We start from the raw sequence: 17,116 nt of genomic DNA, 5'->3' as shown, positions 1-17,116 counted from the left end.
TACGTTCTATGAAGAACAATCAGAGAAAGAAAGCAGGCAGTGTGTGTATAAGAACTGTTAGGATTTTAATTATTTATTTATTTATTTATGGCTGTGTTGGGTCTTCGTTTCTGTGCGAGGGCTTTCTCTTGTTGTGGCAAGCGGGGGCCACTCTTCATCGCGGTGCGCGGGCCTCTCACTATCGCGGCCTCTCCCGTTGCGGAGCACAGACTCCAGGCGCGCAGGCTCAGCAGCTGTGGCTCACGGGCCTAGTTGCTCCGCGGCAGGTGGGATCTTCCCAGACCAGGGCTCGAACCCGTGTCCCCTGCATTGGCAGGCAGACTCTCAACCACTGCGCCACCGGGGAAGCCCTGTTAGGATTTTAAAAGTGTCGTCTGGGAAAGCCTCACTGAGAAAAGGGCATTTGAATAAATACCTGAAGGACTTAAATAAGCTAGATGGATGGTGAGCGCTGTTCACTGAAGTGGGACAACGTTGATGGGGCAGCAGGTTTCGAGGGGAATCAAGAGTTCTGCTTTGGACATGAGATACTGAAGGTACAAGGTATATACGGGGAGAGAGAACAATCATGTGGGATCTACCTCTGTTCTAGGAGCAGCTGGGGAGCCTGACCACTTCTATTAGCTGTGTGATCTTGGGCAAGTTATTTTAACTCTCTCTGGCTCAATTTTCCCATTTGTAAAATGTGGATAATAAGAAAAAGAACGTGTCTTATAGGTAGTTGAGGAGATGAACTGTGATACGGTATGAGAAACAAAAGACACTTAGCACAGTGCTTAGCATATAGAAAGCACCAATAAATATTAGATATTGGGGCTTCCCTGGTGGCGCAGTGGTTGGGAATCTGCCTGCCAGTGCAGGGGACGCGGGTTCGGGCCCTGGTCTGGGAGGATCCCACATGCCGCGAAGCAACTCGGCCCGTGAGCCACAACTACTGAGCCTGCGCGTCTGGAGCCTGTGCTCCGCAACAAGAGAGGCCGCGACAGTGAGAGGCCCGCGCACCGCGATGAGGAGTGGCCCCCGCTTGCCGCAACTGGAGAAAGCCCTTGCACAGAAACGAAGGCCCAACACAACCATAAATAAAATAAATAAATAAAATTTAAAAAAAAGAAAATGCTCCCTATTTCACTTAACAAAATTAATTTTAAAAAATTAGATATTATTATTATTAGGTGACTGCTGTGTATTTACATGTTTGTACGTGTCTGACTCTGCCTGCTTTGGAGAATTCATCCCTTCTCACCCGGGGCTTGTACCCATGTGCGCTTCTGGGTGCTGAGTGAGCGTGTGAGGCCCCTGGTGAGTTTTGATGGACGTATATCATTTCTGTACGAAGGGACAGATATTTGAGCTTCCTTCTGTGTGTGTGTGGAGGGGCATTGTCTGTGAGTAAATAAAGTGAACACGTGGGTGTGAGTTCTCAGTGGTTGCATTTCTCAGGGTGTGTCAAGTGGGTAAAATCAAAATCAGTAGCAGCAGGTATGCCTGGTTCTAAAAGAAAGCTACTAACCCTGCTCAGGCACATCCCAAAGGCGTTCAGTCTGGCCAAGCTGATGATATCAGCTCAACTGCACACGCCCAATTATGATTTTATTTCCGAAGTGAATTGTTATTTTAATGAGTGTCTTTTTAGGCGCTGAAAGCTCCTAATCAAAACAGCTGCCATCTTCCAAACAAACAGACCTTTAAGCTGATAAAGCTAAATAAAATCAGGAACAGCCTGTGAGAACTTGACAGCGAGGCAACACCTTCCCTTGTTAACCGGAAAGGCTGTAGTTCTGAACTTCAGTTCTGGCTCCGCTACTTACTAGCTGTGTGATCTTGGGCAGTTTACTTCAGCAATCTGTGCCTCAATTTCTCATCTCTAAAATGGGGATGGGATTAATAGTACCTACATAAAGCTGTGTGAGGATTAACAGATAATACACGTAAAGAACTTAAGCGGGTCCCTGGCACATAGTTGCCATTATTATTGTTGTTATTATTATTACTCCTCAGTGAGCCAGGCAGGGAGTGGGGGACTGCTGAGAGAAACAAGAAGCTCCTTTTCATTACCTAGACGAAGGAGAGCAAGGATGGAAAGCAGAGTTTGCAGCTCTTGCTACACGGCAGCCCAGGAGGAAGCCGGGGCAAGCGGGGCCGGCTGGCTGCAGCATCATTTAGCGTCACTGCCTCGGCTACGAAGCTGGCTTTCACCCGGGGGAGGTAGACGTGGGCAGGGGAGGAGGAGCGGCTGCTGAGAGCACAGCTGGGCCTGGGAGGTCACGAGCAGATTCAGCTTCTTTGCAGAGAGCATTTTCCCGTGCCCGCCTCAGCTGTCCACAGCTGCAGCTCCTGCGTGGGCTGTGAGCCTGGGCCCCTCCCTAGTGGGGATGCTAAAACGCCCTTGGGTGAAGCTGCCATTTCTGCTCTCCGTCCACACCCTTGCTGGCCAGGATAAAGGGATCTAGCAGAGGAGAGCTGCCCGCCCACCCGTAGCCAGCTCTCCCAACCCAAGTGCCCTTGCCTGCCCTGCAGCTGACATCCCCGCTGTGACAGGCTTCACAGAAGGTCAAAGTAGAGCCACCGCTTTTCCTACTTACATGTTTCCTCGCCCTGTTACTCCGGACCCTGGCGGCAGCCCTGACTAACGAGGAGTTCCAATTATTAAAGGCTTTCCGAGTGCCAGGTGCTGTGGCTAAGGGCTTCATCAGCATCTCTTTCTTTTTTTTTTTTCCCAAGAGGTCTTTTTTTAAAAAATTTATTTATTTTTGGCTGCGTTGGGTCTTCGTTGCCGCACGTGGGCTTTCTCTAGTTTTGCTGAGCGGGGGCTACTCTTCGTTGCGGTGCGAGGGCTTCTCATTGCGGTGGCTTCTCTTGTTACGGAGCGCAGGCTCTAGGCGCGCGGGCTTCAGTGGTTGTAGCACGTGGGCTCAGTAGTCGTGGCTCGTGGGCTTAGCTGCTCCACGGCATGTGGGATCTTCCTGGACCAGGGCTCGAACCCGTGTCCCCTGCATTGGCAGGCAGATTCTTAACCACTGCGCCACCAGGGAAGCCCCCAAGAGGTCTTTCTTGATATAATAGTACAGTTACGCTTCTGTGAAATACAGTTACCCTCTCCACTTGTACACAATAGATTAAAAATGCTTGCTACATACAGTGCATAGACAGTTCAATAATTAGAACCAACTCAACTGTGTTTGAAATAAAATAGCTTATTTAGTCATTTAAAGTAAAATAACTATGCATATGAAAATAAAGATATGTAAATGTTAGGATCTACAAGGCTGTAAAAATAAAATCATTATTCTGCATTATACAAAACAGTGCAAGAAAAATTCTAAATAAGCTTTTGGAGCACAAATTATAAATTTTCCATTTTAACTTATCATGCAGACTTAGCATTTCAAGCCATGTTATAGTCTATAGCCAGGTTCTTAATTTTTAAGAGGAAAAAATGCTAGTCAGTAAATTTTACGGTATGATTAAGTGTCACATACCATAAAATATTGACATCTCATTTAATGCTCTCAGTAAGCCCTTGACAGCATTATCGTCCCAGATAAAGAGATGGGATGGATGGCTGGGTCACACAGCTGCACGTGGGCAGAGCAGGGAGTTCAAACTCCGTTCTTTGTTGTGTTCAAAGCCCCAACTCCTCATTACTGCACTGTCTTGTCCCTTTGAGCCAACAGAGGGACATTTCTCTCTTTTGGATGACTTCCATCAGGGTCCTCTGCCAGCATCGATTATCAGGAGAGTCTGCAGAGAGATCATTGATGTGGAACGGGTGGAAATACTAGCAGGAATCCTTGGCAGCCCTTGCCAAACCCTTGTGCCCTGGGCTCGGCTGACTTCTCCAGCCTTTTGCTCCACGGGGATGGTTTCCTTGGAGGAGACAGTCATGTCCATCCCTCTGAGTCTGCCCACTCAGTTCCCTTCTCCTGGAATGCCCTCCCCTTTCCTCAGGTCAGGGAAATCCTTCTCATCTCTTACAGCCCGATTTAAAGTCACCCTCTCTAGAAGGGGGGCTGATGGGTGCCTCTCTCCCTCACCCCTAACTTTGACCAGGTGGCAAAGATAGCCCCAGTCCCAGTGTATTCTAGTTTACGTGGATGTCTCCCTGCAAATACTGTCAGCTTGCCTTTCTGGGCCCTCGGGTGACTCACACCTGGTCCTGTCATTCTACGTTTTATTGTCTCCCTCTATAGTCCTGTGCATTCAGGGACCATGTCTATTTTATTGGCCATTGTCATACTCAGTGCCTGGCACAGAGCCTGACGCGTAGAAGGTTCTCAATAAATCCATATTGAATAATGAGAGACAATAGGACAACATTGCCCAAAAGAGAAGAAGTTAGTCAATCACTAAGCCACTTTGTTCCTAAGTAGTATGGAATTGCATCAATCAACTTTTTTTTCTTTCCCCATTAATTTAGCTATCCCAACTGGGTGTTTAAACACTTAAGCTGTTACCATTTAAATTAGGCAACAGGCGGTTGTCATTTAGTAGAGACAGTTTTTGTTCTGCCAGAATAAAGAGAAATGTTTAGGATCATTTTCCAATACTAGTGATGCTGACTTACTTTGTCTTCAACATCATTTTGAGGAGAAATCATTCTAACCACCCACAATGTGATTTTAAAAACACAAATGTTTTCCTTCGTCTACAAGGATAGAAATCCACAAGAATCATCCTTGAATACTTTTTTCTTAGAATTTTTTTTTGGCTGATTATTGTTAGTGATATTAAACTTTATGATTGTCAAGCTGTGTATATTTTTTGAGGCTCATTCACCTCCGTTTTGTTACTTAACCTCTACACCAGTTTTGTGAGACAGACAGTCCACACCTCCTACCTGTGATTGCGCAAGAAATGTTGACCCACACAGCTTGGAAACTCAAATGGAGTCGTCTTTACATAATTCCTTGTTGTTTGAAGAAAAGCTATTAGAAAAATAAGTGTTTTAAAGGCTTCTGATGATCTGTGTGTCCAAGTCCCTTCACCTCTAGGCCAAGGTGTCCTCATGTGCGACACGAGGGGTTTAGATGAGACTAGAAGATCTGCAAGAACCCCTTTTGTTCTAACATTCTGTCATCGAAGGCCTGACATCTCACCATTGCCCATATTTTAAATGTTTTTTTAAACTCAAAGGATGAAGCATCAAGATTAATTTTTCTCTTCCCGTTCTTGAAAAATATTTTTAATTGTGTGACACAAGCTGAAACTCTGCCTTTTTTGATGCCTTCTCCTTTATATCTCACATTCGTATATGACTTCCATGTCATTGATTTTATGGTCATTTTCTGATATAAAAATATCTTTAAAAATCAATAATCCACTTATAAAATAAGTCATGGGGATGTCATGTACAGCATGGTGACTATAGTTAACGATACTGTATTGCATTTTTGAAAGTTACTAAAGAGTAAATCTCGAAAGTTCTCATCACCAGAAAAAATGTTTATAACTATGTATGGTGACGGATGGTAGCTAGACTTATTGTGGTGATCTTTTCCCAATGAATACAAATATTGAATCATTATGTTGTGCACCAGAAACTAATATAATGATACATGTCAATTATACCTCAATAAACATATCAGTGCAACTCTCTACTGTAATACAAAGGACAAAGAGAAAGTAATTTATTATAAAATAATATGTATTTCAACATGTAAACGCGCAGACATGATTCCAACAGAAGACATGGTGGAGTAGGCTGGTGCCTGCCTCTGTGTGGGAAACGACCCTGAAGGCAATAGCTACGGTCAAGACTGACGTGGGTGTGCTGTATTCAAGGCACAAACATCATGAGCAATATTCTCTCAGGGTGTGATTTTCTGCAATGGTGAACAAATCTTGGTATCATTTCAGACAAAACAACATACAAGCTTCTATCAGTCTCACGTGGTAGTTACGTTCTTAGAAAATTCAGTGTGTTTTAAACCCACGCGAAAAGCACTTTGCATTTATGTGTAAAATAGAGCTGTTTCTAGATTAGTGATTATAAAGTCCCTCCCCCCACACACACCATGTTTGAAAGTCAGACCCCGGGACAGAGCTTCACTGTGTGTGACTGGCTGTGTTGTGGGATGTCTAGAGTCCCTGAACGCCGCTGGTGAGTACCACTGCTCTAAGCGACTTCCTGGTTTCTGAATGTTCGTGGGATTTCCTACCTCCAGGCCTTCATCTCTGCCTTGTCTTGCTTGAGATACCCTTGCCCTCAACTCTACCTGTGTATTCTCTGAGGCTCATTCCCAATGTCTTCTGCATGAAGATTTTCTTTATTGTGATGGGTCTGCATCAAACTCCAGTAGCCTTCAGACTCATATTCTGCCTTAAACTGTGTGTACAGACCCCATTTCCACTTCCTTTAGCTTTTGACTTTATATTATAGATCATTTTATCTCATCTATCTCCTAGGCATCTAGCACAGAACCTTGTACATAATAGGCAGCCAATAAATATTTGTTAAACCTAATTACTCTCAATGACTCTAACAGCATCTTCATACATCTGAGAAACTTAATCCATTCCAGCTTCTTTGCATAGCTTGATTTTCTAGATCCTAACATGCCTAAATTTCTTTGAAAGATATTGCTTTTGAAAATTAAAAGCAAGGCGGAAGTTGTATGTAATAAAGTGCTCTTAGAATATTAGATAGTTGATTATAATTTTGGGTTGCTGCTACCATGTCACTTAATCACAGTCTGCAAGTTGGTCCTCTCAAATTACTTCCTTTATTCTTTGTTGCTTCATAACTTAATTCTCCCTGGGAATTTCCAGAATCCAAGCTCTGGAGTCCATTACTATGGGCTGAGAAATTTAGGACTGGTTGTGTTAGGTTTAAAAATGGGCCAGGACCCAAGAGACTAGGTGGTGGGTGGGAGGTGTTGTGTGTGTGCACTGCTGGACCACCCAGGGTGGTGGCCGTGACCCCTAAGCAGGCACCTGATGTTAAGGATCTGCTGAAGCTTCACAGGTCACATAGCCCGACTTCTCTTTCTTCCCATCCAACTCTTTGTGATGATCAACATTTGCATTTTGGAAAGTGATAGTAGTGCTTTGGATCATACAAAATATTTTTTTATATAAAATCCTGAAAATATATAGGAGACATCTGGTGGTAAATATCATTACCTGTTTTGGGCTGAATATTTTGAGGCTGCTAATCACACATATGAGTATTTGTGTCAGCTGTACAGCTGTGAGTAGCACTCATTGTTCCCAACCCCTTCTGCCGCCTCATCCCATTAACATGTTTTAGCAATGATGGAAACATTTTCAGCTGATTTGAGCACATTTCTGTGCTGTAGGTACCCAGCTTGAGACTGATATTCTCAATGAAGATGCAAATATCTTGGTCTTTTCACTTCTTGTAGAAGTGTTCATTGCTTCCATCAGTGTAAAGCCATGTATACTTGTACTAGATGGAATCGAAGAATTGGTTGGCATTTATGGGATTTCAGGAGAGAAGGTAATCTCTTTTTAAAATAATACCTATTTTATTACTATTAAATGAAAAGAAAACCCCTTAATTTAGCATGTACATAGCACCCTTCCATGGCATTGCCTATCTATAGGTACAGCCAGCACTGCTGCTAGTTACTGCTGAATATTTTATGGAACAAATACTTACATAACACTTACAATGGGCCAGGTACCATTCTAGGAACTTTAGCGATACTAACATTTAATTCTCACAACAACCCTGTGATAGAGAAATTGTGATCATCATCCCTGTTTACACAGAGGGGACTGGACTTGGAGATATTAGATGACTTGTAGAAGGTCCTAAGATGATGGTGGACTTGGAATTCAGGCGTGGGCAGCCTTGTTCTAGAAACTGTGGCCTTCACTCCTGCACGGTTCTGCCCCTCTATTTTATACTTTGATCAGACATTTATTGGGCCCCTACTATGTTCTTTAGGTTGTATATTTTGATCTGCCTTGTCTACACTGATTTTGCACATACCAAATCCCATTGATGGGTTGCTATCTTTAGTTTTTCTTCTGTTTGAAGTAATATTGGATCAATGGAACCTCTAATGCTTCTTACCATCAGTCATTACTTTGTGAAGCATTTTCTCTAAAACTTCTACATGCATAATTATAAATTATGTAAGTCATGTATGTTTCTCATAGGAAATATGGTAAAGAAGAAGAAAATAGAAAATTAAATATACTCACAGCCTCACCACTGTTAAGCCTTCTTTTTCCTGTGGATATCTTCATGTAAATGAAATTACACACCATATTATGTTGTAATCTGTTTTTTAATTCAATACGTGGTGACCACCATACATCCAACCAGTAATTATTGACCGTTTAGTATGGGAAAAGCACCGTAAGCAGACAGACATGGTCCCTGCAAAGAAATGGAGCTTTCATTCTCGCAGGGAATGGCAGATACTAATATTATCATCACACAAGTAAGTATAAAATTACAATTGTGATGTGTGCTGCCAGGGATCAGTATGTAGTAGCGTGAGGGCCTCTAATGAAGGCACTTGACCTTTGGAGAAGGCTTCCTGGAAGAGGGGCCACAGGCGGAGCTCTGCAGGAGGAGGAGGGACTGTCCAGGCAGTTCCCCGAGCCATCAGTGCAGTGGTGAGGACCCTTGGTTTGAATCCCAGCTCTGCCGCTTCCCATCAGAATGAATTAGATGAGACATTTAGGCCCTTTGTGCTTCAGTTTCCTCCTCTGCCTTTCTAGAGGGTTGTTAGGAGGACTGAATGAGTTAATGAATTAAAATTATACCCGGGATTTAAGTTATAGAGGGATGACTGAGTGATGGCATGGAAAAACAAACCAATGGTGTTGAAAAAAGAATGTATTATTTACATTTCCGGAGAGGAGACATGCCTCGCCTCGCAGGGCCCCCGGGGGAAGTATCAGGGTGGTCAGGAGGCAGAAGACAGGAGCTGGGGGAAAGCTGAGGCCAAAGCCTTTTTTTGGGTTTTCATGGGAAAGGCAAGGTAGGGCAGAGAAACAGTCTAGGATTGGCTAGTTTGGATAATCCCAGTGGGCTTTGGGGCTTAGGGGCTTTCCCTAGTTGTCTGGTATCTGGCCAGGGGATGATTTAGGGCAGGGGAAATATTGGCTTGATGAGCGAGAGTTAGATAAGGTGGGTCGGAGCATAGCTGTGGGTTGGCTGGTCTGCACATAGAAGGCATGTTCCAAACAAGCTGTCCACCACTCCCAGGAATTGGCTGGCCTTGGGAGGAGCAATCTCTCCCTGGATCTGTAAGCCACCCCCCCCAAGAGATATCAAAATAACATAAGATACAGAAAATGTAAAAACGTACCTAATGCAGTTGGTACCTGATGACACATTCAACACAGTGCCTGGCTCAGAGTAAGTAGTCAGGATATGATAGTTGCTATTATTAGGCAAAGAGGGGTGGGAAAGCCTGTTAAAGGAATCTGGAAAGATCTTATTTGGTGTTTCTTTTATTCCAAAATAAAACCATTTAACTTATGATAGTATTGCTGCCCAAAGCAACAATTCTTCAGCATAAAAGTGTCTTCTTTTTCAATTGAATAGTTCAATTTGAACTTTCTTGGTTTTACTCTGTTCATCACTGTAGGTCGTTCTTCAGAACTCTGTGATTTTGTTAAAGTACTTGCTTGTAGGAGCTTCTTTTTAGAGTCCGCATTTGTACTATCAAATTCGTAATAGATAGGTGATAGGTCAGTCAGTATGGTTCTATGGAGTGTGAATTGGTGTTGTCTTACCACCATACTGCTTGCTATCCAAGGTACTGTTAATAATTGTAACCCTAACACTTACCCTATATGCCACCTACTCTAAGTTTATTTAAAAAATTTTTTTAAAATTGAAATATAGTTGATTTACAATGTGTTAGTTTCAGGTGTACAGCAAACTGATTCAGTTATACATATATCTATATGTGTGTGTGTATATATATATATGTATTTTTACATTCTCTTCCATTATAGGTTATTACAAGATATTAAGTATAGTTCCCTGTGCTATACAGTAGGTCCTTGTTGGTTATCTATCTTATATATAGGAATATATATCTGTTAATCCCAAACTCCTAATTTATCCCTCCCCCCATTTCCCCTTTGGTAACCATAAGTTTGTTTTCTATGTCTGTGAGTCTATTTCTGTTTTGTAAATAAGTTCCTTTGTATCATTTTTTTAGATTCCACATATAAGTGATATCATGTGATGTTTGTCTTTCTCTGACTTACTTCACTTAGTATGATAGGTCCGTCCATGTTGCTGCAAATAGCATTATTTCATTCTTTTTTATGGCTGAGTAATATACCATTGTATATGTGTACCATGTCTTCTTTATCCATTCATCTGTTGATGTGCACTTAGGTTGCGTCCATGTCTTGGCTATTGTAAATAGTGCTGCTGTGAACATTGGGGTGCATGTATCTTTTTGAATTATGGTTTTCCCCAGATATATGCCCAGGAGTGGATTGCTGGATCATATGGCAGCTCTATTTTTAGTTTTTAAAGGAACCTCCATACTGTTCTCCATAGTGGCTGCACTAATTTACATTCCCACCAACAGCGTAGGAGGGTCCTTTTTCTCCACCACCTACTCTAAGTTTAAAAACCATCAGCAAAGTAGTTTTAAAGTCGTGACATTTTCAACTGTCTTTGACTCTTTCCATCAGGCAAAAGACCTTTCCTGGCTGCCAGGCTCGCTGTCTCGTCATTGCAGGTTTATCATGAGCACTGTCTCCTCCAGCCTGTCCTACAAGTCGCTGTGTGCCTGCCCAGACGCGAGGACGGTGGAGCTCATCAGCACAGAAGATGAAGAAGTGAAACTACATATCTTTAGACAGTATCTCCCCCTTCCCAGCGAAGACCCCTTCTGACAGAGCAAACACAGCTTGAGGAAAAAACCAAACCTGAGTCCTTTAAAACTCACAGTGCTGGCAAATGAACTGAAAGAATGCAGAATCTACCGAAATGAGTTTCAGTGTCTGAAGGAGTACTTGGGGGTGGTCCCCATTCAGGAGCTCTGGGAATTGATTCTGAAACACTGGACTGAAGACTATAGTTGGACTTTGAAACAAAAAAAGGCAAATTCAGACGCCGCGGCTTCAGGAGAAGGTAGGTATTAGCCAGTATTAACAACCTGGTACGATTCCACAGGGAGAAAGACTCCACCTGGGGAGGAGGGTCTAGGGAGAGGATTATCAGAGAAAGTACAGGCTGCCCAGTTAAATCTGAATTTCAGATAAACAACCAATAACCTTTTAGTATAAGTGAATCCCAGATATTGCATGGGAAATACTTATACTAAAAATTGTTTGAATTACAGATAAGTAACAAATAATCTTGAGTATAAGTATATGCCCAATATTCAATGGGATATGCTTATGCCAAAAATTGATTTATTGTTTACCTGAAATTTGGATTTAGCTGGAGGCTCTATATTTTTATTTGCTAAATCTGGCAGCCCTATCTAGGGAGCTGTGTGTATTGATCGTAAGCAGAAATGTATTAAGTACAAATTTCAGTCACATTTCTCAGGGGTCTAAGGAATGAGCCTTTATTATTTCTGTACTTCAATTTAATCTCTCTTTTGAGCCTACAGTCCCACTGATGGCAGAAACTAGGTTAATTCAGGTTAATCTCATCAGTTTACTTTGTTTTCAGTCAATTCAGGATCTTTTTCAGTCAAGTGAGGCTTTGTGACCTTGCTGTGTCCCTGTTGGGTTGTGCTTAGATCTGAGGGCCTTGGTGCTGGGTGTCCTTGGTTGTCATCTGTTCCTGTCATCTTCCACCAAGGTGGTCGTGGCTCCACATGGTCCACAGACACCGACGTGCCCCCGTTTTTGGCATCCTCGGGGATTCCTGTGGTCCCATCTGTTCTTGGGTTGTTCCATCTGTGCTGCCATCTGCTGCCATGTTCCCTCATCCTCACGTGCACCCCTCAGCTCCCTTCTGTACTCTTCTTGAGCCTACAGTCTTGTAGGTACTCAACATTCCCAACAGAGAATGTCACCACTCACTGCACCAGTTGGAGGCCCAGGCCCTATAGGTCTCCCCCATTGTCCCCACAGCCATTTCTCCTCTCTGGTTCTTCCTGGTGGCATTGGGAAATCTGCAAAGCTGCTGCCTTCCAGGCTTCCGATGGGAAGCAGAGTTCAGGTCCTCCCTACTGTTGGGTCTCAGAAGCATCCAGAAGCCAATCTCTCCCTTCTGCAAGCTACCTTGGGTTCAGGGGAGGGCACAGGCCCCTTCTCAGAAACCCACTTAAGCAACTTCATTGCTTTCTCTCTCTCTCTCTCTGTGTCTCTGTCTCTTTTTTAACACCTTTCTGAGTTCAGCAAAATCTCTTTTCCTGTGTGGGAAAAAAAAATCTTTAGATCTTCCTGTAATTGTCTGAGTCTGTTGTTTGTGGTTAAAAAAAAAATTATTCCAGGAGTTGGCCAGGAATCTGTCTTTTGATATTCAACAATCAGGCTTTCGAGAGCCCAAGCTTGTTCTCATGAGCCATTGGCTCTACGTTGAGCTTCAGAAGTCTCTTGAAACGTGAGTTTTTCTCTCTTCATTTCTGCTGTAACAACCTTCTTCTAAGTGAATTAGAATGCAGCAGTGATGGGGAGGTAGGGCTGCGGAGAGAGAAGCAGAAGATGCTGGGAATGAAAGACACGTGGTTTGGTGCTGCAGCATATCATCCTGTCCCACTGTTTTGCTCTAGAGTTTGCATTTCTGCAAAGAAAGTTAACTTCAAGTTTACTGTGCCCTCCTCCACCTGCAAGGAGGTGGAAACAAGGTCTCTGTGCCCAGGGAAGAATCCTTCAGGGAGAACCACCCACGGCTGTGCCCTTGGCTATCCTCACGCCTCCAGGATTGTGCAGGAAAGCCCCGTCCTCCCCTCCAGGGACTGCTCCTTTTCCAGGTGACTTTCTTCCTCCCAGTGCTGCCCACTGAGACCCACTCAGGCCCAGGGAGCTCAGCCACAGGTACGGGAAGAGCTTGGTTAAACCTCGCAGGAAGCTTGTGCAGCTGGGTCTGAACAGCTGCCTCTGCTGAAAGATCGTGGGTATTTGGGGCTCATTCCCCAATCCCAGCATAGGAAATCAATTTTGAATGGTAGACCTTGCTGTCATTTCTCTCCATGGTCTTAAGGATCTCTTTAGAGTTGGTTCATCCAGTGGGAAATCCAGCTACAGTGGAAAAAATCTGAGAGTCAGGTGAGTAATGAGTGGCTGGCTCACGTGTGTGTGAATGTGTGGCAGGACAGCAATCCTACAGAAAACCCTCTCACACCCATACGTGCAAATCTGATGTTGGAAATCTTAATAAAGACTGTTCAGCAGAAATGCTAAGTGTCATAACTGGCAAGGCTGCCAATTTGTAACTGTAGCTGACACAGATGGAGTTGTGACAATGTAGGTGATAACTGTCGACTTAAAAAAACTGCACAACATGAGAGTTGTGAGTTAGGTTTTATTTGGGGCAAAATGAGGACTATAGCCCAGGAGACAGCGTTTCAGATAGCTCTGAGAAACTGCTCTGAAGAGGTAGGGGGGAAGGTCAGTATATATGTGATTTTGGTGAGGGGGGAGTACATGTAATCAAGCACATATTTTTTTCAGGAGATTTCTGCTAGTCTCATGAAGGTTACTGCTAGTCATGAGGACCAGACATCACCGTGAAGGATTTTAGTGCTTTTCTAGATATGAGGAGATACAAGAATTGGGCTCATAAAATTGGCTCCTGAAAATATCTGACTATCTGAAGACCTGTTCTGCCAATTTTTCCTAGAGCACTGAGTGCCTCATTTCTGCTCTCCACCCTGAACTCCTTTCAGGGGGTTTTGGAAGTCAGCAGCTGAAGCAGTTTATGATTTAATTCTTGTAGAGGTAGATGGCAAGTGCCAGTGGCAAGTGCCAATTTGTAGTAGACAGGGCCCCATCATGGTCATAAATTCGACCACGCTTTGAGAGGCATTTCATGACCATTTCGTCCCACTGTGCTAGGAAGGTTCATTCCTAGGTCTGGCAAAGATTTCTCTAATAGGCCACTAAATGTGCTATGACTGGACTAGGTCTTTTAACAGTAAATAAGGACTCTGGACCACCTGTCTTACTAATCTGTTATGGTGCAGGAAAATTCCCTCTTGTTGTATCTTCCGATTTCTAGAGTTACACTATTACAATCATTGATCTCATATAAAACTATATATATTGGAGGCTCAGTCACACATTTGGTAATGTAAGAAACAACAATCTTGTAAAACAGGCAAAATACAAATAATATAGCTAGCAGTATTATTAAAGTCATAAGTAAGAATTAAGCCAAGAACTTCCATTAGGCGCAGCCCAGTATATCCTCAGGTCACCTGACTTAGTCTATTCTGTACCAATCCTTATCTTTCAGGGAAATGATATATTGGCACTGTCCATAAGGCTCCCAGCCCAATTTCCTAGTGTTACTAGCCTGGTTATCCTTAGTATAATTTAATTGTTCCCAAGATAAAGGGGGGGCCTTAGAACTTAAATGACCATAGCCGGGTGTTAACCACATAAATCCATCCCATAATTGTGGGTGGTTTTATTCGTTGGCTGAAATTTTGCTTGTTGCTCTGCTTGAGTTTGAGTAACTTTAGGGGAAAATTCATTTTTATGGCCAGGGTCAGAACAGGTATTATTAATTGGGTAGGTGAGGGGATCCCATCTAGCAATATCAAGAGTAGCCTGAACAGGACTGAACTTTCTTTCTTCTAAAATAAATGTCCTGGGACTTCTCTGGTGGTCCAGTGGTTAAGAATCCGCCTGCCAGTGCAGGGGACACGGGTTCAATCCCTGGTCCGGGAAGATCCCACATGCCGCAGAGCAACTAAGCCTGTGAGCCACAACTACTGAGCCCACATGCCTAGAGCCCATGCTCTGCAACAAGAGAAGCCACCGCAATGAGAAGCACGCGCACTGCAACGAAGAGTAGCCCCCGCTCACCACAGCTAGAGAAAGCCCGCGTGCAACAACGAAGACCCAACACAGCCAAAAATAAATAAATAAAATAAAATAAAGTAAAATAAATGTCCTGGGACTTCCCTGGTGGTCCAGTGGTAAAGAATCCGCCTTCCAATGCAGAGGGGCAGGGATTCGATCCCTGGTCGGGGAACTAAGATCCCACCTACCGCAGGGCAACTAAGCCTGCGTGCCTCAACTAGAGAGCCCGCACGCCACAACTACAGAGCCTACAAGCCCTGGAGCCCGTGCACCACAACTAGAGAGAGAAAAAACACACACACCACAACTAGAGAGAAGCCTGCACGCCGTAACGAAGATCCCACGTGCCGCAACTAAGACCCAATGCAGCCAAAATAAGTAAATAAATAAAATAAAAAAGTCCTAAGGGCCATCCAATTAGAGCCTTAGAGTGGAGAAATCCACCAAAGTAATCCAGAAGTACTAGACACAGATAATTGGCCACAAACCCAACAATTGGATTGATTTTTAAAACTAGCATAGGATCGTGTCCATGATAGAAAAACGTGATTTATATGCAAAGGTCGAAGAAGTCAAGAAAACATTATAAATGATCATACGAATCAGGTCCAGCATCTTGGGTCAGCTGTCTGCTTCTGATGTCTTCTTCTCGTCCTGGTGTGAGTGTAGTTTCCTCTGTTGAGCATCGTTTTAAGGTGAGTTTGAGGTCAGCAGTCCTCTCTATAGACGAGTCTGGTGCCAGGACCCTTTGTAATTGGAAATTAATCTAAGAGTCAATTCCCTTCAGTTTTGCTGTGTATGAGCTAGTTAAGAGTACCTGATAAGGGTCCTTCTATCCAGGTTGGAGATCGTATTTTAAATTATGTCTTTTCCAGTATGCATAATCCCCTGGTTGCAGGTCGTGGGGCATCTGATCTTCGTCCAAAGATAGATTACTGAGATAAGCTTCAGAAACAAACTTAGAGTGCCCTTTTAATAATTCAATTAAACTTTACATTAATATAATGTAACAGCAAGGAACTGTCCAGGAAGTGAGTCTTAGTAAATACAGACCTCCATTAACAAGACTGGGATTTAACATTCACCGAAACATCTTTCTCTTTCTAAAATTACCCTCATTTCTACCAAGTATAACCAAATTAAGACTAATTTGTTTGCAAGATAAGTCTAGTCTCAAAAACTTGGCTTGATAATTTATATAACTATAATTGGTCATATATGCTTTTTGCTTTGCTGAAACTTTTACAAGGAGTCTCAGACTGAACTTTTAGAAGACCTCTCAGGGCTAGAAAAGTCACGCCAAGGACTTATCACGGATTTTGCCTGACAGATCTTGGTGAATTACTCCCTTTTTAAGGTTCCTGAAATACCTGAGTTTTCTGTACCTGTTAGTGAGTCGCCTTCCTAATTTATCTGATAAAGCTTCCGGGAACCTAAGGGTTTACAATCTCTGGAGGGAGCAGATAGAGAAAAAAGATAAATGTTTCAATTCTGCTTACAAAGGTATAATTTACCAAACTACTGGAAGTCATAATTAGTTTGAGGGAAAGGTTTTCTTATACCTGGAAAACACAGATTTAAACCAGTAATTTTTCGGATAGAAACCAGATAAATTATAACCATATTCACCAGTTCACTCAGTCTTATGTAACTAACTCTTTTTGTTAACAGTTTATGAAGCCATCAGGTTTCTCATTAGGATTCTTTAATTTCTTACCCAGTTCAGCATTATGGTCTGAAAGTCAGAAACTTGTATTTATCCAAAAGTCCTTTTTATAAATCTTCTTGAAGAGGAAGCATTTTTGCAAAGGCATCAGAATAAAACCATAACTGTCTATAATGACAAAAGACTTAAGAAAGCATGTTTAAAATCTGATTACAATGCGATTGACGAAGAAACTTGGTTACTGCTGTCACATACAACACTTTAAGATAATAAGTAGAATTATGACTGATAACATTTTACCAGGGCATATCAGAATTTTAGGAACTCCATATAATTTCTAGGATATCTATATTAATAACATTTACCATACAATATAACCTAAGAAGATTTATTACTCATTTGACAATACTTCCCATGTAATTTAACATACCAAATGGACCTAATTAGTTTAATATCTCTCTTTGGGATGTTTCAGGGGCCCTTTGAAGCATCCCAAATTTAGCTAGAGGTCAA

General features: G+C 42.8%; 1 protein-coding gene across 1 annotated transcript in view; it reads left to right on the top strand.

Annotated features, from left to right (window-relative positions):
* Positions 1 to 17,116, top strand: part of LOC132373787 (putative tetratricopeptide repeat protein 41) — a 78,973-nt gene that overhangs the window by 6,488 nt on the left and 55,369 nt on the right. Inside the window, 3 exon segments of the mRNA XM_059937389.1 lie at positions 7,299 to 7,459; positions 10,642 to 11,083; positions 12,681 to 12,881. Of these exon segments, the coding sequence (XP_059793372.1) occupies positions 7,299 to 7,459; positions 10,642 to 11,083; positions 12,681 to 12,881 (804 nt within the window).

Source organism: Balaenoptera ricei, chromosome 10 (assembly GCF_028023285.1).
Source record: "Balaenoptera ricei isolate mBalRic1 chromosome 10, mBalRic1.hap2, whole genome shotgun sequence".
NCBI classification, from domain to species: Eukaryota; Metazoa; Chordata; class Mammalia; order Artiodactyla; family Balaenopteridae; genus Balaenoptera; species Balaenoptera ricei.
Note: the sequence above shows the minus strand (reverse complement) of the source record. Positions and strands in the feature narration are given on the sequence as shown.